The sequence below is a fragment of the Coloeus monedula genome, assembly GCF_965178545.1.
Source record: "Coloeus monedula genome assembly, chromosome: 2".
In the NCBI taxonomy this organism is placed as follows: Eukaryota; Metazoa; Chordata; class Aves; order Passeriformes; family Corvidae; genus Coloeus; species Coloeus monedula.
In genome coordinates, this window is record NC_138782.1 from 11,381,301 (window position 1) to 11,407,160 (window position 25,860).

The 25,860-nt window shown below is 41.3% G+C and overlaps 1 protein-coding gene across 8 annotated transcripts in view; it reads right to left on the bottom strand.

Moving 5' to 3' along the window:
- The window catches only part of EHBP1 (EH domain binding protein 1), a 211,231-nt gene that overhangs the window by 150,938 nt on the left and 34,433 nt on the right, over positions 1–25,860 (bottom strand). For all 8 annotated transcript variants that reach the window (XM_082303308.1, XM_082303307.1, XM_082303306.1 and 5 more), the window contains exons 4-5: positions 22,609–22,704; positions 13,694–13,747 (exon numbers count right to left, since the gene is read on the bottom strand). In XM_082303308.1, the coding sequence (XP_082159434.1) occupies positions 13,694–13,747; positions 22,609–22,704 (150 nt within the window). The remainder of the gene's footprint in view (positions 1–13,693; positions 13,748–22,608; positions 22,705–25,860) is intronic.

The window sequence follows — 25,860 nt, forward strand, 5'->3', positions numbered from 1 at the left end:
AAATAAGCAAAAATATCCTGAGCTTAACGAGTTGCTACTTAAATGTTAAGACAGTGCTCTGTGAACCATTTTATATTAAAATTGGATAGTTCTAAACATCACACATACAAGAAGTATTGTTTGACACAGTGCCATTTTGATGATAAATTGCAATCTACAGCTCAAATAATTCTAGCCAGGGATTAACATTTCAGAGGCTGAGCCAGAGATTATGTGTGTGGATCTTGAATTTCATCATCTCCCTTCGGCACAATACCTCATTCTTCCTTTTTTCATCTATTCTCTCATGAAGGGTCAGGAAAGCTTAGCCTTGCTGTTTCATTCATTTCATCTCTACATTAACCAGATACCTTGCAGTCTTTAGTTCTTACGTGTTATTCCATTACAAATACTACAGCCACACTGCACTGTGCTCCGGCTAATGAGGCATGTACCAAATCAAAGGCTGCCATCAAGTGGTTGTAGCACACTGCCAGCACTATGCAAAGTTAGCGTTCTGCAAGGGCTTTCACCAGAACACTCTGTTCAGGCTGGATTAAACTCTGCTCTGATTTAAAGCTTTGGGGGAAATCCAGATGCTAAGAGATGGTGGTCCCACACCATTTCTTTTCCTTCCTTTTAAATTCTAAGGTCCAGCCTAACAGCTGGCACCACCACGCAGAAGCTGTTCCTGTTTCTTGCCATTTTGGATCAGCAGGCTCCAGAATTGTTTCTGCCATCATGTTGCTCATCACTGTGCACCAGTGGAGAACAGCCTTAACAACCAGTCAAAAGCTTCCCAGCTAGCAGTGGGACAAGAAGGATGTCACAGGGTGGGGGTTTCATAAGAAGATGGGGAGAATAAATACAGTTTAAACACAGTTTTGTGTGCCACCATACCCAGCTTCAAATCAAACTAAGCTAAAGATTGTTAATCTATACTCATACTGAACTTGAAGATAATGTGAGAGCTCTTCCTTGCAGTGATAGTGATGAGTATCTTCAGCATTACTCAGTGATTTGAAGCAACCATGCCCTGATAAATCATTCTTCAGCACAAGCATTCAATCCCACTCACACAATTGACCTTTCCATATAGAAACTGTATCACCACATACCATCAGCTCTAAATCACAGCCTGTTACTCCAACTCATCTTTGCCTGACAGGTAGAAAAACAACCAACCAAAAACAAAGTAAAACCCTCTTTCAAAGAATCACAGATTCCCCGAATGGGCAAGGCGGGGAGGGACTGTGGTTGGGATCATCTAGTCCAACCTCGCTGTTCAAGCAGGGTCCCCTAGAGCACATGACCTAGGACGTTGTCCAGATGGATGTCCATCTCCAGTGAGGGAGACTCCACCACCTTTCTGGGTAGCCTTTCTAGTGCTCAGTCACCATCTCAGTGAAATTTTTCCTCCTCATGGTCAGGTAGGGCTTCCTTTGTTCCAGTTCCTGCTTGTTGCCTCTCATCCTATTGCTCAACAACACCAAGAGCCTGGCTCCATCCTCTTAACACCCTCCTTTGAATACTGATACACATTGGTAAGAACCCCTTACAGTCTTCTTCAGCCCAAACAGGCCCAGCTCCCTCAGCCTACCCTCATAACAGAGGTGTTCCAGACCACACACCATCTCCATAGCCCTCCTGTGGATTCACTCCAGGAGCTCCAGGTCTCTCTTGTACAGAGGGACCCAGAACTGGACACAACGCTCCAGATGAGGCCTCTCCAGGACTAAGAAGAGGGGCAGAATTCCCTCCCTCAACTTCCTTCTCGCTTTCCAACGCATCAAGACAGACTTTTTTTCCAATGAAAAAGAATGACGTCTTTCTAAAAATTGTGGCAACTTTGCTACTATAGGAAAATGTTTTGCACATGCCATAGGGCACAGACAAGTTTTGCATGGTAGGGATGAGACTAAAGATCACCCAGATGTGTCTTCCCAGATCGTGTCCATCCACGGTATGATTTCCAGAAATTCGGCTGTCACTTAAAATAGCACCTTCCATCTTGCAGTTGCAATGAAAATATCAAGAAAATATGATTTGAATGAATATGATTTTCTGAATGATGAAGACAGACACAATTCTCTTCAGTTCTGAAAGGGTATGGCTCCAAAGTATAATATGCTGAAGAGCCATGTTTTCCCTGCTGCCCGCAGTGCCTGACCTTCCAGTCTCCCTTGGTGTCCCCTTGCCATTGTCATTAGCCATGTCTTGCATCTTGGACTTCTCATTTTCACGGAGAGATATAAAAAAGGAAAGCAAATACTGGAACAGTAGCATTAGGGAGAAAAAAACAAAACCAACCTGGGAGTGGGGAAGAGAGGTGAAAAGGTATAGGGTTTTGTCAGATAAAGATATAGATGGTAGTTGATTTCTATGTTCTTTTTGTATTCTTTTCTGAATTTATTTAGCACTCAAACATGGAAAACACTTACATACCTCACATTCCAAGTAACTTCTCACTCTTCAACAGGAAAAAAATTGCAACTATAATTAATTTTCATTTCAGGGATCTACAGATAAAAACAGGAGACACAATTCTTCAGACAGTTTTCAACGTCGCTTCTGGTTTGGTAAATATTGTATGTGTTCTTTGAATTTTGTGCTGTGCCTTCCTGTGACTGGAGACTGTTTCATGGAGTTGTTTTGCTTTAGGGAACAAAGCTTTAAGAGTTTCTTTAATCTTATCCCTTGCTGAGCAGAATACTCTTATAGTATAAATCATTAAAACTATATATAAAAACTGAGTCTTTAAAGAAAATCTCAGAAAACCAGTAAGTGTATTTATTTTTAGCAGGCGAAGTCCTCAGAGTCAGACACAGCTGTTTCCTATCTCAGGCTAAGTTGCACAGGGTATTAAAACAAACTTGGAAAACCTGGCATCCATCCTGCTCAGTCTGCCATTCTGCCACACCGCCAGGAAAGGCAGGCTGGTTTGTTCTCAGTTCTAGTCCGGAGGGAGAAAATCCTCCAGAAGCAGAAATACTGCTATTTAACAGTGCAATGTAACACACAACTGCGTACCATCTTCAGACTTCACATGAATCGTGCTTGGTGTATACATATATATATATATGTAAAACTTTTCAAGCCACTGGAAAATGTGAGAAACATTGCTGAAGTATAGTGCTGTGGTTTAGGAATGGTAGTGCCCAGTTTAGTGTTCCCACTGAGACTCTCCAAACCACGCTCCACTTGCTCTCTGCCTCTTCCCTCCTATCTGAGCACTTGCCCACTGGAAACCGGTGTGGCATTTACCCTTGAAGAATTTCCTGTGGTGGTCATTCTTCCTCTCAACTCACATACCCATGCTGCCAGGGCAGAGGTGGGTTTTCCATCCCACTTCCTCCTGTCCTCCACGTGGTCATGCAGGTAAAACCCCAGGGTACCTCAGGGTGTGAACTCTCTCTCTCAAGCAGGGGGATACTTGCTCCCAGTAGCAGAGGCTCTGGTCTGTACTGGTGGGACATGGGACGTTTCCTCTCTGACTTGCTTGAGTCTTTCCAGTCTCTTCACAGTCTTAGTCTTTCCACAGCCGAGGTGCAGGTCGGTAGGGAGGCAAAGAGATGGCTTTCATATTGCTGGAGTCAGGCAGTCACCTGAAGCAGTTTGTTCTCCTTTCATTGACATCAATGCCAGTGAGTTGGCACATGACAACGCACGCTCCTTACAAATTTCCATCACGTTGATTGCGTCAGCTGGACCTCATCTGGATCTACAGGGGACTCTTGTAATTTGAAGACCTATAGATTACCTCCACTGCAGCTGATTGTCTCAGGTACCGGATACCTTTCTCTGTGGCATTCCACCTGCCTGTGTGCACTACTAGATAATCCACAGGAGAACACCTTTCCCTCACACTTGGCAGGAGTTGCCTCCAGAGACTCAGAGCTCCTGTCCTCTTCCCAATTCCCTTGTCAATGCCCACATCCCAGGACAGGGATCCCAGGTGCTTGGCCTTCATACCATGGGCCACGCTATCCCAGCATTGGAGCAGCCAGGTCACCAGGGGCTGCCCAGACTGGCGGCCAAAATCTTAATCTCACAGCTCAGTCCGGGATAGGGATCGGGTGATCATCTCTGGCCCTGCCTCTTCCTCCTGTTGTGAGGGCCCTGCTTCCTCTTCATCCCTCACTATGCAAACTGACCTTGCCTTGGATTTCTCCTTCTGTGTAAGACCAGCTGCTACCAACTGTCCCCCTGGTTCAGCTCAGTTTGAGTGGCCACGGTGCCAGTAGGTCTGATTTCCTCCTCCTCCCCCTGAGGGTGCTGTCCAGTATTGAACTGTGTCTGGTGAAGAGCAGCTAGGGCCCAGCACACTGCAATAAGTTGCTCCTCTCTGGAGTTGCCACAGCCTTGCGAATATTCTGTCACTTTGCCTGTAGTTGTTCAGGGGTGAACTTCCAAACCATCAGAGCAGAGAATTTCCCTGAATACGGGACCATTTTCTCCCACATTCCATGCCACCCATGACTATCCACCCTTGGGGCAGATCTTTGAATGACCTTCCCAGAAATCTCTGTCCTGACTCTAAGCAGGTGTGGACTGCACTGAGGAGTCATAGCAGAAATAGCAACCAGAAAATGCTTTCTTTAGCATCCAAGGGAAATTCAAATTTCTCAAAAGCTGTTGTAACAGGCCTGAAAGAGGAAAAAGGAGTGAGAAGCTGGAGAAAATCATCCTCCTCTGTTCCCCTCCTAGACTGCAAAAATTAACCCTGTCCTGGCCAGAACCAGGACATATAGCCCGCTGTGCTCAGAACAGCAACCTTTGAGTTCAGGGATGCAACTTTGTATGGGTCCGAAATTTGGCAAAAATTTGGTTTAACCTTGTATTTATGCTAGTACATGGAAACAAGAGAAAATACTGATAAGTTACAAAATGCCATTTATGGCACCTTATTCAATACCGTTTTATCCGGGCAATCTTTCCAGCCAAGACTCAGGTTGCCACCACACCTAAGCTAAACCAGAAAAAGCTCGTTTCTACTGCCTGTCAAGATTCAACAAGCAATTTGGCTCAGATATAGATAAAGCAAAGCAACGAGAAAGGAGAAACTTCACACGAAACACACAATATGATGGTGCAGCATCAATTCAGAATGAAGAATATGCTGGGAGGGAAATGAATGAAATGTCATCAATTAAGTTATGGAGGTCAATTAATTTCTATTATATTAAACTCTATTAAGACAGCTAACAAGCAAAGATAAGAGGCTGAAAGAAATAACACTCAGAGCTATTACACTGCCAGATGGTTTTCCTAATAACAAGGGTTTTCAGGAGGCCAGAACTCTTATTTTCCTGTCAGCTGGCTATAGTTCTGCTGCTGGCCACTGTTTTTAAATAATATGCTCTCAGTTAAATTACAACTGCTTGCATGTACAATCCTATCCAGTTACTTAATGCAGAGCTACATTTTACACAATAATGGATATTTTAATTCTTTTTTTGACACTTATTTCCGTACCTTGAGCACATGCAATTGCAAGGTATTATCTCAAATCAACCAAAATATTCAATTTGACTCCCAGATTATCTGCCTTTGAAGGTGACTTATGTCAAAAATATTTTTCATTAAATGCATTGCCATTTTTTCCATTTTCCACACTGAATATTTTGTACTACATGGCAGCAGCATATGCTGCTGTTTTAACACCATATAGCTACCAGGTCAAAAATGAAATTTATCCATCATAATGCTGCCCCAGACAGTGGTATTTTACATAATGATATTCTGAACCGCACCAAGAGCAAACACACAGCCGTGACTGTATGGAGATGTAAAAACACATAAAAACCAGACACATGAAAACCAGAAAAAATGTGGCAAGCTGAACAAGCTTAAAAGCAAATACTTTTCTATTAAAAGGCAAGTTGCTTGGCTCAGCTTATGCCTGGAGTATGATTAGAACCCCACTGTAAAACAATTACCAAGACACTCTTGTGTATTTGATGTCTGAAAGAGAAAGGACCTCATGCAGACTCCGGCGCTTGCATGTGCTGGCAAGTGTATTTTACTGCTGATTTTCTATGAATAAACATATGCTAACAGTGGCTGAAACACACTGCTGGTTTTAAACATGCCTAATGTGGTATTAGAGGTTTGTTTCCAAAGCTGTCTGCCTTGTTTATCAGCTTCCCCCCTCCAGCTGGCAAAGGACACCACTGATAGCAACTCCAATCAGCTGTCTTGTACAACTCAGCTATAGGAGACAGATTCTTCTAGCAGGAAATAGCCTCCCCTCAAAAACCCAAACAAAATGGTTCTAAGCAATTTAGAAAACAGTTGTACTTTACTGCTGTGAATCAATAATAACTGTATAAATTAAATATTGCCATGTGTGTTATTGTACCACACTTTGTGAGCTACAAAGCCAGAGCCTCACACCCAGGATGCTCTGCCTGGAGCCCAGGGGCCTTCTCTTTCCAGCTGCCACTTGCAAGACCCTCCCATGTAACTGTAGGACAAATATCAGAAAATGAGCTGTTTCCTTCACCAGAAAATGTTATGCCTAAATGCTGTAATACAGTTTTCAAAACTGCCATATCATCTGCCACATTATCTTTGATACAGATGCACTTGGTGAAGCTATTAACACAGCATCAGAAACAACACTATTTAAAGAACAGTTTGGGCACTGCATTTTGTTTACGAGATGAAGATCAAATAACAGAAGAAAACTTTCATAACTATTTTTGAAAAAACACAGTAGAGAAGAGTTGGATGGACTCAAATTTCACACTCATTAAAGATAAAAATGCTATTAAAAGTGTAAAAAGTTAATTAGATATTAGCAGTTGTTTTAACAATTTCTCTAAAGTTCTTATTGAAATAAGATTTCTGTCATCTCTCAGCTCTGCTTTAATAGGTTATTACATATTAATGAAAGAAATTATTCACAGTGGCCCTAATTCCAGGTGATCTGGGTACAGTCTTGTTTTGGTCAGAAGGAAAAGGACATTGCAGACAGCAAGTGTTATGTCCTGAGTGAACACTAACAGGCTTTGCTTTGGGATACCAGGGTGGCTGCAGGTCAAAATATCAATTAATTCACAATGCTCCTCAGGAAAGTTTATGGAGCTCCTGCCCTCACAATGCCTACCCAGAATCAGGGCCGCTGGTGCCTCCCCTTTGTGCTGGGCCGAATAGAGGGGAAAACACCCACAGTCTTTCAGGTCTTCCTCGTGTAACACTTGCCCTAAATACAGGTGGTCATTTACTTGTCCTACAGCACTTGGTGTAAGATTTCTCCAGCAGAACTCAAGTGTGCAATCCACTTCCATTACCTTCTGTACTTTTCAGAGAAGATGCCAAAAATCCAAGGGGATTGTTTAGGTAAGGGACTCCCAAAGGGTCAGTGTGGATACACAGGGGAATCACCCACTCTCAGACACCCCAAACCAGGGTGATCCACTCTGTGCAGAAGCCTCTCTATTGCTCTTTTCTGGAGTCAGGACTCTGCCCCTAATCATATTTCCATTTTCAATAAAATTGCCCAGAAATACCATCATGGAGCACAGAAGGAACAAATATGTATTACTGGAAAAGCACAGGATCAGGCCTCTGAGAAAGATTTCCTACCCTGGCTCCTTTACAGCCAGAGCAGCCAATCAAGACAACAATTTCTGCAAGTTTTGCTCCAAAGGCCTAATCTTGGAGATTTCTCAACTAGAACAAAGTGCTAAATATTTAATGTAAGCAAAAACTAAAAGTAAAACAAGTTTTCTGAATCTCTATTTCATTTAAAGCAGAACAAGAGTGAGACAGCTGACAAAGCAGCATTTAATTCCTAGCTATATCTAGCCCGGAATACTCAGCCTAATTTACACAGGCAGCCAGTCACAGTTCACATAATCACACACAGCAGAATATGACAGGGGAATTAAAGGACCAGGAAAGCATGTCTGAACTATGAGCTATTCTAAATACATTAAATGCAGACATTTAATTCAGAAAAAAGCTAACCCGATCAATTATTATTTTAAGCAAAAAATTACTTCAAGCAAAAAATACAAAACGAATGGATAGAGAGGCTTTTACTACTTTCTCTTAAATAAAGGAAATAGCCAATTTAGATCTAAGCTCCCACATGCTACAAAGATGCACTAGACGAGATAGCCAAGATTTTGTAATAAATTCTGGTATAGCAATGGGTCAGCAAGGAAGGAATCACCCTATTCCTATGTCAGTCTTTTCCCCCAGGTTCTTCCAGCAAACGGCATCAGCAGTACTCAGAATTTCAGTTCCCTGCCCTATGCTGGCATTTGCTTCCCAACATCTATTTCCAGAAACAGGTGGAAAGATTAGACTCGGGCTTTCATTCAGATGTAAAGCAAAACTTGCACTTGCAGAGTTAAGTGTTGCAGCAGTACTGTAGTAAAAAATATTCAACCACTCAGCAAAAAAGTATGATTTTACCAAAATTCTGGGCTAATTACTGTTCCTATTCAAATGAGTTATTTCTCAAAAAAGCTTCATCTGGAAAACAGCATATTCAGAGCTGTATCTGATAAGAACCTAACTTTTTGGTAATACCTCATTTTACTGTATCACATTTAAAATTGGTCTCCTTTAAGACTAGAAACAAATGCATTTCTATATCCCACCACCTGCCCTCTCTTTCCCATTACTTTCACCTTATTTATCACCTTTATTTGTGGTGTCATGCCAGGCGTTTTAAGAGAGAGAAATAATCTCCCCAAACCTGTGAGTGATAAAACATGCTCCAGGGCATTCAAAATGAGAAATCATCATAAGCAACCATGTTCCAGAATTTCAGAGGCAACAGGGGGAAGGGTGGACTGGGGGATGACAACCACAGAAGAACACACACATACCAGTAAAATGAAGCTGGATTATGTCAAATGTTCTGTAACATTTTCTAATGGTTCTTTCATTCTGAGGCTTTGCTGATATTTGAGTGGAGGCCAATTCAGAACTCCTTCTAGGTTAGGGTTCCCGAAGTTACACAAGAGCGAGACAGAAGGCAAAGTCAAATCTCATTTTTTCAGCTTAAACTTGTTATTCTTTGTAGCTCTTCCCTGCAGGCCAGCATGAACAGCAAATTCTAGACTCTTTTTTTCTCTCATTGCAGAAGTTTCAGTGGGCATATTCAAAAAGGCACCATTAGAAAACAGTGTCTAAAAAGGCATCAAAAAGGCATCATCATTTTGGAAGACTCTCTAGAAAGGACAGATGCAGAAGTCAGTTCAGTCTCCTAGATCTCAATACAAGAACAGCCTGGAAATTCTGCCTGGCATGCTTCCCCAGGCAGGTGACAGAGTGCAAGCAGAGCTGGGCGCTGCCAGTCACTGAAAGCCACAGGCAGCAGGAGCAGAATAGGACACTGAGCACTCACTCACATAAATGAATCCGTGGAAAGAGAATGCTAATGATCTGCTAATGAAATCATGGAAAGTGAAATCCCACACATAACCACTGTCACATCATTGGGGTTGATTAGTCAGAGGCCAGAAGGAGGGAGCCTCCAGCCACACGGAAAGCAGAATCTGTTGTCCAGAGCTGTAATTGCTAAGAAAATGAAGAGCAGCCTTAAAGTCTATCAACAAAGATCTGGGCCAGAACAATTCCCAACAAGGACAATGGAGCTTTGGAAGAGGCTGACTGGCAGTGCTGCAGAGAGCCCACCTTATTTTTTTTTTTTAAAAACTGTTTAGGCAAGTGTTTGTCTAGAATTATGCTGCCTTGAGGCAACAGTGCAGGTCAGGTGAGGCTGCCTCCAGCCCCAGCTTACAGGAATCTATGAGCAAAGCTTCAACAACAGGTGGGGCATTTTCCTGCATTCATCTGCCAAATCAGTAGGTCTGGGATGTCCTCTTCTGTTGTTAGCAAAGACCAAGTTTTAATAGGCCTGCCACATAAAAATGAGGGCTACAGTTCATGTCAGGAATAACAGCAATTATTGTCAGAGGAATTTCCTGCTGGAAAGGGCTTGCTCACCACAGCCCTGAGCCCTGGGAATGACCTACAGACAAAAAAGAAACAAAGGCCCAGGTGGGAAGATGAAGAAGCCTACTATGAGCTTTGGAATATATTACTGTGCTATTAGAGACACAAACAGGGGCTCAAAAAATATTTTTGACAAAAAAAAAAAAAGTATTTTTGACAAAAAGCTGGAAAACTTGTTTCATAGTCTGTGCATTTTCAAGTTGGAAAACATTCCGTGGATCTTTCCGTTCCATTAAGAATGTAGGAAGTAACTGTCTACAAAACTGCCAGCAAACAAGTAAACATTATGGTTTGTCCTCAGTAGATGTTCTTATGTACTTTGAGCATGCTAGGAAGCAAAAGGACATTTTTCCATCGCTTCAGATACCTTTATTTGAGACAAAGTTCTTGTACACGGAGCCAGTGAAAGCTTTCACGTCTTTGGATCAATTTAAACCTCTCTTCCCTCCTATCCCTTTCTCATTCCATTAGCTAAACAATTTGCAGAGACGAAGAAACACAGCCCAAACTTTGGGTCAGCTGAATGCTTCTCAGAGGTGTAAGTTGACTAAAACTGCCCTCCCTCCTGGCACCTCTGAGAGGACACTCAATGAGCTCAGTGAAAGGAACCACATGTGGAAACAGCATATATTCAAGTTACCCATAGAAACAATGAGAGAGAAAAATCACTTACTAAAGCAAGGGGCTTATAAAATGGAAGGCAACTAGCCCTTGTTCTCTAAATGGAATAGGAAAAATACACTAATACCAGTCCGTAAGATTTTGAAAGTCTATTACCACTCCACACATGGGCTAGTCTTACTCTCAGTTATGATTTCTTTCTCTCCTACTTGCAACAGCCAACCTGAACATCCAATGTTACTAGTCAGAAGAACATAAAAATCCCCAAGAGAATTCCAAGAACTGCCTCATGAAGTAAAAGCAGATAATCAATTACACAGAGTGTGGTCAAAGAGAGATGAAATTAGAGACAAGAAAGTTATCAGTAAATATACAAAGAACACAGCTGTGAAGGAGATAAAGACGTGGAAAAGGCTGATGGAAAATGAATACCAAGATTTAAATGGAAAGAAACTGCTCTATGATCAAACTATTTATGGATTATACATACAGTGGATGACAAAGTTCACCTACTAAAATACAAATACAGAGTGACTAGGGCAATAAAAATACAGCTAGAAAAAAAATCGAAAATAACCAAGGTAATGGACCATGAAGTAATGTACATATACCCCAAACAAGAAAATAACCACAACAAACAAGTATTTTGTTTGATTTTCATTTACAGCATGGCTTTCTTGCACAAATTACCTCATCACTACTTAAGAATCCCTCTGAAAGGGCAACATAAACTTGTTTGGAATTTGGTAGTATCTGCCAGCAGAGGCATCAAACTGCAGTTGAATTATCTCTTTTACCTGGTCTTTGCTCATTAATACTGAAGCATTACAAAATTATTTTCAAGATTGACTTTTAATACTAGTCAAAAAAAGAAACAAACTCAAAATTTTTAGCAGAATTCAGATAGCTTCACAATTCAAGCACATCCCTAAGCTCTTCAGACTTCAGTATTTTGTGTTATGAGTGCTGCTGACCAAAGAGGAAGTGAAACCCTGCAGCCTCTCAGGGCAGAGAACTTCCTCAGACAGAAAGGAAAAGGTCTCAAAGGACTATAAATGCCCCTGTGCTTCCCAAAGGTAACCTGGTCTTGTCAGGTTGATGATGAATACATTGTTGTAAAACCAGGCAAATCATACATTAGGCCCGAAGAGGGTAAATGCCTATAATTTAAGGAGTGAGGAGATCAACCTCCGGCCTCCCCAGCTCCCCTATTTCTAACAGGCAGGTGTTCCATGCTCTGGAATGTCAGCCAGCCATAGGATCATTTGTCCCTTGCTCGAACCGATGAACATGTTTTCATCCACCACTAAGTGGAGCTGTTACTCTGGGAAAAGAGTTTCTCCACCTCTTCCAGCATTAAAAAAAAAAAAAAAAAAGGGAGAAAGAGGTGATTGAAAGCAGCCAGTTTCACAGTTGCTTTAGCCCACAATAATTTTTGCAGCGTAACTATTTATTAAATTTATTATTCTGAGGATACTATTTCTATATCCTCCACAGAATGAACATCTACCTACCAGTGACTATTTAGCAGTTTTTGTGAGATGAACTAACAGCACAACTGAGGTTGTAGAGAAGTTCCCACATAACAAGAAGATTGCCCTGCACAGCTCAGCGAAGGTGTGAGGCAGAGAGCAAGAACAGCAGATGCACTGCTGCCCCCTCTACATGGAATACACCAACACGTAAAGAAAGCAGGACACAAAGTCAGTCTACATGCCCCATATAAAATCCTGAAAAAAATCATCTGCAACGTCATAGGAAATCCAGCTATACCCAGAGGGGCTGGCTGAGAAACACACTGACATTGTTTTATCCCAAGCTACTTGTAAAGTGACAATTGGGGATGGAGACTTTCCTGATTAAAATAAACTACGTGAGAAAGAAAAGGAAACTCCAGGAAACAGTAACTAAACTGTGTTTTGTGTTAACAAGTGTTGTGAGTGAAAATAGAAACTTGACATTTAAAACAAAAGTAGAAATAAAGCACATTGCTTTCAGCCCTTTTAAATGTTAGCTTATGGGTAATAAGAATAAACCTTAGCTTTAGACATTCAAATCATTTTCCAATATTGACAAGAAAAAGCATTTTTAGGTACAGAAAGATACCATGCAAAATCCATTGCATCCCCACACTTCAGTGCTATGTGGTACTACTTGGTAGAAGAGCATTTTCTTTTTTAAAAGCAACATAAAAATTAAATCGTATTACTGAGAAACAGTCCATAATGAAACTATATTAATGAGCAATAAACACTCTGTTTTGATACTGCAATCCTTTAAAATGGATTTCAAAACAAAGTTTCCTCTTCAAGAAAACCCCAGGTAAAGCAGCTTCCCCTTTTTTCGGCCCAGGCAGCCCCAGAGCGGAAGCTGCTCCCCAGCACAGAGAAGGGAAAGGAAAAAAGTACTGAATGAAGCACTTGCTCAATGCAATCTCAAGCACTGCAGTTTGGCAGAGCCTGTTGTTTGTACAGCCCTCAGGAACTCAGCTCACCATGAAGTTCTGGGAGCTCCTGACTTGGAGGAGTCAGAGATTCACAGGAGCAGCTTTTGGGTTTTCACCCGGTGCACAGGACACGCAGAGGGCGAGACTGGATCCCAGGGAGCACCTCGTGACTTGCACTCCTCACTACCCCATCCTGCCCCAAATTACCTACCAAAGGCAAAGCAGTGAAGCTCTGCTCATCCCTAAAGAGTGTCATTCAACCCCAGAAGGGTACAGTGCCATCTGGGAGGTACAGATGTCATAACCCAGCTCTGACTTGTTCCCTGCCCTGCTCATACACAAATAATGTGTCACAGCCCATAAAACAGTGAGTCATAACCCAACTCTAACTTGTTTACTCCATTGCTCACAGCAAACTAATGCAAGGCAGACTGATGCTTACAGGAAAGGAATCCAAGCAGTGTAGTATAGCACTCCCCTCTCCTGTATTTTAATGGTAACATAACAATAGGTATTTTAATAAGCCCTCATTACTACAGAACTAGGATCTACTGTGATTCAGCTGCTCAAATTTTATTCAAGACTTTTTCAACATCTGGACAACTTTTAATCTTTTTAAATTATTAAGTCTTATACATGTAAAAAATCCATAAAAACATTCCATCTTACATTCTCTATGACAAACATCCATTCCTTGTCTTCAAACTCTTCAGCGTGGGGATCCTAGAAAAACAAACCAGAGAATTTGAGTCTAAAAATAATCCAGGATGCAAGAGATTGCAAGACAGCCAAGATTTCCATATACTCCGAATTATTTTTACCCATAGAAGATGACAGATGGAAATATTTTAGCTAGGATATAGGCTTTATTGGATGTCCATTATATGATGAACAAGTTGGGGTAAAATTGCCAGTGAGGATTTAATAGAGACTCCTACAGACACAAACATGAGGTTGATGCTGATAAAGGCCTGTAATTCTGTTTCCTTTCATCCAGTGTGAAAAAAAAAAGAAAAAAGAAAAAAAGATAAATCTCTCTTTAATTCTTGAGTTCCACCTCCCAAATAAACACAACAAATCTAAATCTTGCAGATAACAGTGCAGGGAGTCCCTTGGTTTCAGCTGGAGTGAGAAGATGCACACCCCAACCTCCTTATGCCCAGACTCTATGAGCACAAGCAGAGATCCAGTCACAGTTTCAGCACAGCACCTCCTTCCACTGCAGATTTCTTAAATATTTATCCTGAGTTCACAACATTCCTATTGTATCACATGTGAGGATCAGAAAACATTTTAACTAACAGGAAGAAAAATAACAATGAAGTTCATATATTTGGCGCTTTCTTTTTAATTTAATGAGCTTTCAGTCTGCTGGAGTGGCCTGTATTGTTGTTGTCTGAAAGTTAAAATAACAGTGGAGAAGACAGTAAGTCATTCCTCTCATGCCTCTATCAAGGATCCTACTTTAAACAAAATACTTCTTAAAAAAAATATAATTAATCATCCAGTCCTGCTTCTGAACAACTGCAACAGAACTTCTACTCCTCTAGCAAATTAGATTCTCCACTAAGATAACATGTCTTAAGTCTTTCTTTTGACTTTTGCTGTACTTCAATTCTATCCTACTATTTCTAGTTACAGGAAAACACTCAATTACTCCTTTGCCCCCCATGCTTGCATGCTATACGTACTTGCAGATAAATGTCACTTCCATATCATCAGCATTTCCCAACATCATATATGAGACCCCTCAGCATCAGCAGTTTTCTTGCTATTATTTGGCAACTGGTCCTGACACTACAGCAAGCATGGAATCATCTTGCTGCTCTAAATTAACAACACTCATCATGGTATCTTGCTCCTACCTTATATCCATTAGTACCATCTTTCCTTTCTATCCAGAATGCTACAAGCCTCATATTTAATTCTCTTGACTCACCTTACCTTAGCCTTTGCTTTAACCCTTGTTACACTTCAGTTTTGCTTTGAAGTCAGACAGTGGGGAGAGGTACTGTACCACTTTTTAACTAGTTCTCTTCGAATACACAAAATAAAATAATTTGTAAGTAACAGGCTTATAGTGCCAACAAACAGAGAAAATAATTTTTTTTTCATTATTTTTCCAGTACACAAAAAACTTGGGAAGTGTGCTCTTAAATAAACCTCCTCTTTGGATGAACTACAATAACACTTCAAGGAGGATATCATCCCATCTCCTCCTGCACATCCTTCCTCTAAATCCCAGCCAAGTGGGCTCCCTGTGCAGCTCCCCTGTGAAACACTTCCAATGAAAGAATACAAGATGTTTCTAAAAACTTATGTCAAAACGGATGGTTCATTTTTATAGATGAATAAATCTTTTAAGAGGTTTTTTTAAAAAACAGAATAATTTAAATACTACAAATGAGTGTCAAAACATGCTGTACCAGTAAACATAAGGACAGAAGGGCAAGTAGATACATAAAGAATTATATTAAGGTATCTCCATGTTCCAATTAATGTCTTGTAAATACCAGATTATGTAATTATATCTCCATCACATTAATCAGGTTTGTGGAATTCTGCATTATGTAAGTAAAGTACACAATACCTGAGGGTTTGGTGTATACTAGATAAATTCTAAAGATGTAACTTTCTGTAATCCAGCTGTTAAATACTTAAAATTTTTAGGAGTTAACCTGAGGCAATTACCTTTCTGCTTAATTGCTTCCTTTGATACAGCATGAAATGACATAATGAGATTTAATGGGATCATTAACCACTTTATGTTTTAATAAGCTACTCCATAAGAAATGACTCAACTCTTAAATATTTCATCCTGCTCAATTTTTTTCCCCTTACTCCCCCAAAAGCTATTAGTACAAGTTTGCAGGCTGACCTAAAACTGCTTCTAAAGTCAGGGTCCAATATTTTATTATCCCATGTAACAAACAAAACATTCCTTGTTTTATTTGTGCAAGGCAATAATCTATAAAGACAAACCAGGCTCTCTGTCAGTGGCAATAAAACTAACTCACACCTCTGAGGGCTACAGAACCAGGTGCTCTGCTGAGTATTTCTGATCATCTGAAAGAGCAAAATAATACCATATAATGCAAAGACTTTGTAATGTTCAACATTTTAGCACAAACTTGAAAGCAAGTTGTGAATACTTTAGGAAGATAAATGCAGTGTATGGCCCCAAAACAGCCCTTAAAAGCTTCAAGGACTTCTCTAATGAACAACCTTACCAAAGGTTCAGAGAGTAAGAAATATGCTGAGATATGGATACTTTGCATATATGTAGGATATTTCAGATTTAAAGGTGAACCCAGATTTTTTTTTTTTTTTTAAAAAAAGCCGTGTTTCTTGTTAGCTTTAAAATGTTTCTAGAAACAGAAAACCCCAAATAATTTTATATAGATAAGCCTCAGCATCTTCTCGCAACAGACACATCAGTGGCTTCACTCTTCCATTAAAATGCTTTTATCAGAAGCCCAAGGAGCAGCATAGAGAGTCCTATTTCTAACTAACTTAGAACTCTGTTACGTGGTCATGTAAACAGATACTTGTATGATTACAGCCATAACACAGGTTCTATTGCAAACAACATGTCACACTTTGGGCTAACATTTCCACATGGGGTCTCCGTAACAGGTGATGTTTCTATAAATCTGGCTAATCTTTCATCCTATTTTGGATTTGAAGAGAATAAATACCAATTTTTAAAAGCCGCAACACCACATACTTCCCTCACTGGCTAATCCATATTCTCCATTCATTTCCCACATAAAACTCATGGGAGTTACCTAGCAAACTATTATTCGAGGACTATACAACTGATTATGCTTTCAGAAAAAAAAATGCCATTCCAAGGAAGAATAACTCCAGGAGTAATGGTCATAGCAGCCTTTGGAATGCTCACTGTATGAAAGCACTCTCTGGTAACGGCACACAAAACCTCGCCTCACCTGCAAGCCAGATACAAGATGGAAACACCTAAAGTCAAGAGTTTATAAACAGACCTCATTCCCATTCCCCTTCCTAAAAGCAAAGGATAATGAAAATTACCTAAAAAGATCAAGGAACAAATTGCCTCACATCTCACTGTAACATGAAGGGTGTTGGCAAGAGATACTTTTTTGATACTTCGTATTTGCTTCACCAATACACCACAGATGCAGAACTACACTCTATCCAACACTCATGGTTTCACCATGAATTGAAAACCGTAAGCATTAGGACAAGTGGACTGAACAGCTTGTTGCTCCTCCTCATTTTACTACGTTTTAATACCAAGACATGGGTCCCATTTTCCTGTCTCAGCCTGATGTTCCTTTCAGTATCCTCAACTAAATTTTAGAGCCTTTCTTCTCTACCCTTTTTTCCTCTTTTTTCTCTGGTAAGATGACCTTAGTGTTCAAAAGTAACACTCAGGTGAGAAGCAAATAGTAGGGAACTGTGCAAGAGACGGGACATCAGCTTTTCTCTGCAATCCCACCCTTCACCTTCTTTCTGTGACACCATTCTGCCCATCCACATGCCAACTACCCAAAAAGTCAACTCTTCTGGGCTTGGGAAGAGCAAAGGACATGTCAGTCACATTTTTCTGTTCTCTGCTGATCACTCCATCATGAACCCATTCTTGTCAAGGACTAGATCCTTTCTGCAGAGTATAAGGTGGTTTCAGAACACTGAAGAAAGGTAAACCTTCTCCAATAATTCAGGTTATACTCAGACTTATTTTTGTATCTCTTGTAACAGGAACGAAGGACATATCAGGAAACAAGGGACTGCTGCGTTTCCTAAGCAGCAGCCAGAGTGGGAAGATCTTGAGACTGTTAGTCCCTTCCTCCCTTCCTTCCCCATGCCTCCTCCCTAAGCGTTCCTGGTTTTTGAAGCTTGTCTTTCAATTAGATCACTTCATACCAGCCTTAATCTTCAGTCTTTCTTCTTGGGGAATAACTACTTAAGGACTGTCATATTGAATCACATCAAATGCTGACAGGGTGTGTGATCTCCCTCTACCAGTGACCTGCAGCAGATGCTCTGGGTACTCCAGCATCTGTCCTCAGCTTTTGTACTTGCCTGCTTGAAACTGCACAAGACTCAAAATTTGACCCAATTCTTGTTGCTTTCAATGCTGATTACAGAGGTCTGATTAGTCTAGAAAATCACATACAACTGTGATCAGCTTTAATTGGAGCTGCCTGAAAGCAGGGAGCTCTGAGCAGACCGGCAGAAACATCCCTGTGCATCACCACACCAAGCTCACACTTTCCTGTAAAGCGTCTGGGCTAGAAAGGTGAGAAGCACTGAATGTCCTTTTTTTTTAATTTTTTTTTTCCCCCACAATTAGTCCCCCACTAATCCTTTAAGTTTTTAACCATTTAATTTTTTGAAATGTGCTCACTTCCCTGAGTTTACAATTTTTATATCTGACACATAACACCTTGCCTATGGAACTGGTTTTCCCCCCTATGGAGTATTCTCCAAGAGTATCTGGTCAAGCCCCTGGTCCCTCCTAAACTGAAACAAGCATGTTCTGAACCTGAACTTGGTCTTTACTTATGAGAAATGGCTTTATGAAGAAGTTTGGGGCTGATTTGGGTTCTTTTTTTTCCTCCCCTGAGATAATGCATTGGCTTTGTTGCAGTGTTCCTGCTACAGCATGGCCACTTATTACTCTGTAAAATCAAAGCACAATTGATTTGGGCTTTCAAGAAGAATGATAGGGATTTTTTCTGAGTAATATGTGGGGACAGGAATACTTTCAACCATACAAGTAACCCTTGATCATCTATTTCATTCTTATTTTACTCATAAACACCTTTTGTGTGCTTAGAAAGCTATGCTTTTAAAAATGTCTTTTTCAAACCTTGGAATTAAGAGTTGGTAATGGTCCCTGTTGTTGCAGTGGTACATTGGTGTGATAAACCACGTACATCACTGACAAAACAAGTGTTTTGTGTAATCCAATGAAGCAAAGTCCACGTTTACTCCAGAAGAACAAACATTTTTGCTTGGGAAGTCACTTTGCTTTTAAGCTAGAAAATAATGATGTTGCAATTTAAATCCTCATTGTACAATTGATGTTCATTTAGCTTTACTAAAAGCATTGGGCTTGCTTGGCAGTGAAAATTTCTGGTTTACAATCTCCCTCAGCTGATAAAGATCTGTGTTTGTATATAAACCGACAGAAAAGTATACAAGTTTTCATAAGTGGTAGTTAAACTTTGCTAAAGCAGGGACTCTAAAAAATTAACTTCGAGAGCACAACCATGGTAACAAAAAAAAAAAGTGGGAATTCAGCCCTGGTTTTTCTGGTATTTGTGAATCTTTCAATGAAAGCACTACAAATTATGGATTTTAAATGCACAATAGGCTTATTGTTTCACAGTGTTTCCTTCTCCCCAGTTTGGTTGAAAAACCCAAGGCATAACTAAACATCAGTGTGGAGCTCAGCAAAGGAAGAAGTTAAACTTTCAGAACAGATGGAACTTTTTATGTAATTAGCACCTCATGGGCAGGAGCTACAGCTAGTCAAGGGAAGCTGAATCAATATATCCATATGATGCTCTTCCCCACATGACTCCAGGGCATTATAAAATTTTACCAGTAGCCTAGAATTAATTCAAACAAACAAACAAAAAAGCTCACATTTATTTGAAATTAAGGTTTTCTAAATGAAGGTTGTAATCTCTTCAGTACTTTGCTTGTGTAAGAATTACAAATATGTCGTTGTAAAGAAGCTAACACCCAAAGTAGGGCTGTGCAGATAATGCAGAATATCTCATCTGTTGACTGATCACAGGGACTTTGCTTAGCCAGCTCTCAAGTGTCCACCGCTGACTAGTGGAGAGGAGACTCTCAACATTCTCATCAGCACTTGAAACCTTGACTTATCTCCTAATCCTACCGGCAACACATTTCAACAGCCACTTACGAATGCACTGCCACTACCGTGTGAATCATTTCCCACAACACATAGCTGTCTGTCTGGAGCCCACTCCTTCCCTTCCCTGCACTGCCCTTCCTAACAGCACCACTGCACTCATTTGTTATCTGTGATTGCTACACAGCTCTGTCAGAGCAGCCAGCTCCCAGCTGTGGGCTCTGCCAGGGTGGACACAGAGGCAGCAGCTCCCTGAGCTTCTCAGGTGGTGGGGAAAGCGAACAACTCCTGTTTGTTAAATGAGGCCAGGCTGAGTGCACATACTGCAAAGTGCCAAACCTTCAATAATCACCCTCCTTCGCAGGGGATTGGCTCCAAAAAGGATTTTTACAGAACTGCAAGATGAGCAGCCTCTTTTTCTGAGCTTTACTGTTTTCAGTCTTTTTGTCCCCTTTCTTCTAGAGGAAGGAACAATGTGAATACCCGACTTCCAAGTCAGCTCCCAGAACGGCGGCTGCAGTGTGCCATCGCATACTTCCCTTCCCACTGCTCCAGCGCTGCCCAGAGAACGCACCTGAGTGCTGAGTGACAAACAGCCAGTTCTTTTTGACTGCCTTCGCCCAGAACCTACCAGCTATAGAAATGTGAGCTCTGTGGGTGCTGGGACATGTCCTGTGCTGCAGCTGAAGCACCACAGAGCCAACAAAGCCATCAGGGGACTGGGCACAGCCTGGACTGGGCTAACACCATCTTCTGCCTGCAGCCCCCTGCCCCTCACAGCTCACTCAGGCAGGCTGCTGGTCTCACACAGGTATGGTGCTCCTGGGGCACCACACTGTTCACTCAAAAAGCTGCTCTGTGCCACACTTGCATCCCCTTACAGAGAACAAAGGGTGTTTGGCCATGTACAGGCACTCTTGTTAGAGGAGCCAGAGGATCAATTAGAGCAGATTTTACAGTAAGAGCTGCCTGACAGTGTGATGATTCTCAATATCTTGATTATAAATCCAGTGCTCATTCCCCCAGAGACCAGTGGGTACCATTTACAGAAGGCACAGTTGCCGGGGTTATTCACGCTCCTACCTCTCCTCCCAGACCAATTCTTGTGACAGGCAGGCTCATTTTGGGGGGAGAGGAAGAAGTCCAGTGAACAGATCTGCCTGCAGAATTAGTGCTGGGTAAAATTAAGCTTTTGTAACACCTGACACTGGCTCCAGAGGCCCTTCTGTCCCTCACTAGATGGTCCTACCCTCAGTCTTAGTTACACAACTAACAAGGCTGCTGTGCTGTTCTACATAACAGAACCCTGAAGCAGTGCAAGTGTAAATAAAAAAATGGGATGGCAAGAGAAGGCTGGAAGCCACCTTCACTACAAAGCTACAGTACCACAGAGCTGCAGCCAAAAGAAACTTTGTTTCTCATTCTTCATGCAACATTGTAATCACGATCAAGATTTGTGTACATTTCTGCTTCACTTTAAATGTTGAAAATATCAAGCAACATTTACAGTGTTGCATAACCACATTCAGATTGTACAGACATAGCATTGCCACATAATGCTGACAAGTTTCTTAGTCTAAGTAGAGGTCCTTGAAGCAAACAATTTTTGGTAGTGAACTTTTGAAGCTCAGTTGAAGACTATGTGTTAAGAGAGACAAATTTATGATAGCATCACTGCAACCTGAAAAGTTTGTGTTCATCGGTAATCCCAAAGGCAGGAAGAAAAAAATAAAGGGGAAAAATAAAAGACAACCCCCTTATTTTAGGTTTAATGAACCAAGTAATAAATTCCCATTCTAAGGCTAATCAGAAGCCACATCCAAGCAGTTACTGAGGAGAGTCCCCAAGACAAAGAAATACAAATATTACTACTTAGAAAGAAGTATGTTACTGCTGCCTTAAGCTGCAAAGAGAGCAGTTAGAAAAAAGAACAGCCAGAATGTAGATGAAGGGACCAGAGTAAAGAACGAGGAAAAACTATGGAATGAAAATCCCAGAAATCTTCAGCCTCCTACACTGTTACACATGCAAAGCTGCATTGTTTATCTTTATGCAGAAAGGGCCTTGCCCAGTGATATTTGGGAAATAAGTTCTAGCATAACTATCACTTCCTCCTCCTGCTTCACAGCCACACAAATAAACTTCTCTTTAAGTAAAACAAATGCAGTTAAAAAAAAATCCCTGTAAAATCTTATCATTCTCTATAGTAATCAAATCCTCCACATCCACCCTTACAGCTGCAATCACATCAGTGCTGTGATGTTTGTGTAGCATTCTAAATAATGGGAAGTGAGGAGCTGGATTCTGTTGCAGCCAATAGTGTGCACTGCAACTGAACAAGGAAGTCTAGAAATGATTGTTATGACAATTTCTGCCTTCCAGTATTTAAAGAAAACCTACCAGGCTGTAACCTATGCCAAGTCCTTACACATGTACTATGTGCACAGCTACACATGTGCTGAACTCTGTGCCAATGCCCCAACACAACCAGCTCAATGGGTATTTCAGTGTGTTAACTACACAAGTCAGCTTCAGCAGAGAACAGACCATCCCTCTCCCCCAGATTTGAACTGAGGACATAAGGTTGTGCAGTTAACGATTTAAAACCAGCAAGATTAGACCTTGTGACTATAACCTGGCATTTCCAGATAGAATTTTTCATGTATTGTTTAGGAAATAGTAAAGATTATGCTTTAAAAAAAAAACATACCTTGAAGAGAGTCACAGTAATTTCAACATTTTCAGGTACAGGCCACACCACCACCCCACGGTATGGGTTCTTGATGCCAGGCTGCCAGCTGTGTGCCTAAAAGAAGAAAAAAAACCAGTTGCTTAAAGCCATTATAAAAGTGCTGACTTGACTCCCAGAGGACCCAGGGCATGCAGGTAAAAGTAGCATATCACTGACTCCAAAAAGGTCACATTCTTCAACCCATGCCTCTACTGAACATTTCAAAGGACATAATTAAGAATGACAGTAAGGGAACTCCGACCACCAGGAGACTTTTCCATTGAACTAAAGCTGATCCTCACAAGGTCCTAAGCTCTGCTTTCTTCTTACATAGCACAGGTCAGGATACTTAGAGCCTTGCAAAAATTAAGGCTTTAAGGTCAGGACTTCTGTAGCAAGCTGAGCTTTATTTTGTGTACAACACACAGCGCAGGTTTAATCACATTTACACCTAAATAGAGCAAGAAGTTTTACTTCAGGAAAGTGGAAACAACAATTTAAAATGCTACTAAAACATTTAAGTTTATAAGAATTAATATACCGTGGTACCTACACCTAGACAAGATAACAAAAAGCCCAACAGTTAAATAGGCTGAGAACTTGTCTACCTTTGAGCAGCAGTTTGGACTGGTGTATGGCCTGTATTTACATTTTAACAGCTAGCCCTTAAAAAACACTGTGTGAGCATTTCTGCTCTGGTTTGAAGTATGCCTTTTTCCAAGCTCAGCCTGATCTATTTTGTGATGTTGTAAGACAAATGAAGGAAGGATGCTGCTGCAGAAGTGACAGCTACAGAGCCAGGGTGTTATTAGAAACCTGTGGAAGTTTTATCAGGAAAGACTGTACAATCTATTTACTGTTATCAGAAGCCAATTAACTTGGCTTTTTTCTTTTTTTAATTCTAGAGCATCACTCATTGCAATTTTATACTCCTTCCAACACTCAGAACTTCAGATTCAGGCTATTAGAACATATTTTTGCTTTAGTAAGGTTAGCAGGACTTGTGACTCAGGTTCTCAAGGCACCCTAGGGCAAGCTGGGCAACTTTAAGGATGACTTTGCTGTACCAAAATTGGAAAAACAAAGCTGGAGAAGCAGTCCCATCTCTATAGAGGCAGCAGCTCTCTGCTGCCATGTACAGTAGGGAGTGCCAAACATTGCCAGCTCTCCTGTGGTTTTATCACAAATTTTTTAATCTTTGGTGCTCTGCTTGAAACTGCAGCTCCCAAAGATGCCTAATTAGATCAGATTTTTCAGTGAGCGTCTATGCTTTGTGCTTGCAGAGTAGCAACTTGGAATTTTAAAGTAAGAGCAACTTGAAAGAACCCAATTTCTACCATTTTTACTCCGCGAATTTCAGTCTAATCACATAATTCTAAAGAAGGCCTGGATGTATTTTCTGAATAACTGAGCGAACAACACCAAACAACACAAAGAAAACCTACATGTTTTATAAGAAAAAGGTATTTTGTGAGCAGCAAAACACTCCACAGTAGATGTCATTACTACCACAGCCACTGGAGCTGCAGTTTGTGTGTCTCTGTCCCACAGAACCGGCAGCCCCCTGCATCACTCCCAGCTTGCCCACGGAGATCTTCAGCAGACACAAGGCAGTGATCCAGAGCCAGGCACAAGCTCATCTGCCATGTCCTCTGGTAGCATCTCATAACATAAATCACTTCTCCTCCATAGGGGCAGCCCATCCTCTTTCCAGGTACCAGTTTGCACAAAACTAATTGGAGCTCACAGTGTCTGAAACCTGCACCTTCCTGCTGGCTTTGGCCAATACAGACAATTATGCCAAACTTTTGCTGTCCAAGGTCCAGGCACTGCTCAGTTGAGGATCACTTGTTCCATCTATTAAACAAACCTAGAAAATGAGCACTCACTGGTGCAGTCAACGCTTCACTTCAAGCCCTTTATCAGCATTTCCTCCCACCAGGAAAGTCAGTGAGACACAATAAACACACAGGGATATATATGTTTTTCTGTCACTGAAAGCAGCAACCAGGAGACAAGCTCTAACTAATGAGCTTTTAAAGCAAAGCTGTTCTGTGATCATGAATGTTATTAAGTCCTCCTCTCACTTTGAAAAATAAACACTGTATCACACGAACAGCACGACAGAAAAAGATAACATCAAAAGGACTGTCTGGGTTGTTGGGAAGGAGAAAGGGAAAGGGGAAAGCAAAGCAGGAGAAACACAGGGAACCAGCAAATGACAGTAATTTAAAATTAAGATGCAGAGTGCTATGCTAATGCAACATTGCTCATGCCAGGCACCTCTATGCTGCAGTTTCTCCAAGTTGCATCTGGCCTATATCAAAAAACCTTTCCAACTCCCAAATTATAAGCCTTGACTTGGAGCTGGATCAGGCCACCTCTGCAGGTGACAAAGACTTGCTGTCAGCCAAGGGGAGGTGCTGCACCTGCACAGTACATTTCCACCCTAATCCCCCCCAGTTCCATTTTCCATCGGGTGGTTGTGCCTTTAGACCCACTTTTTCCTCATTTGCCACTGATCTTCACCAGCCATCTCCCATTGTCTTGGAGTAGCTAAGCAGAAGTGACTGCCAGCAGCAGGTGCCTCATCCACAGCCCTGCCCTTGCCCGACTTATCTCCAAATCTCAGGGATGGGAGCCATGGTCTGGAAAGAGAAGCAGAAGGGCTCTGTTGCGTTTCAAAGCAAAAGGCAACTCTTCCCTTTTTCTGCCAGAAGAAAATGAGCGAAGACAACATAGCATGAAAGCTCTTTTTAATCAGGAGCTACAGGAGGGGCTGCTGAAGTACCCTATAAATAGAGTTGGGCTGTGAATGACATTGTCCAACCTACGGCATTGCTCTGGCACAAAACTGATGACTGGGAGACAAGGAAATCTCTTAAAGAATGGCCATGGAGATGGGCCTACAGATTTGCATGAGCACTTCAGGCTATCCAGTTTTGAGATTCCTTTTTCTCTTTAAAACAACAGTTCCAATCCAGGCAGCCAGCTTTGCAATCCACCACCTCTGATGTGAACACCACAGCTCTTTTGCTGTGCTTGAACTGGAAAGAGAGACTTGATGCTACATTATTTCAGGAACCTACCCTTTCAGACACCTCATCTCCTTTCTGCTTTCTTCACTACCACCTTGCCTCATCCTGCCTCTGTTGTGCAGGATAATTTCATGTTACTTTTCTGTAAGATCCTAGAGCTGACCATAATATTTTGAGCCTGCTGGAAATTATG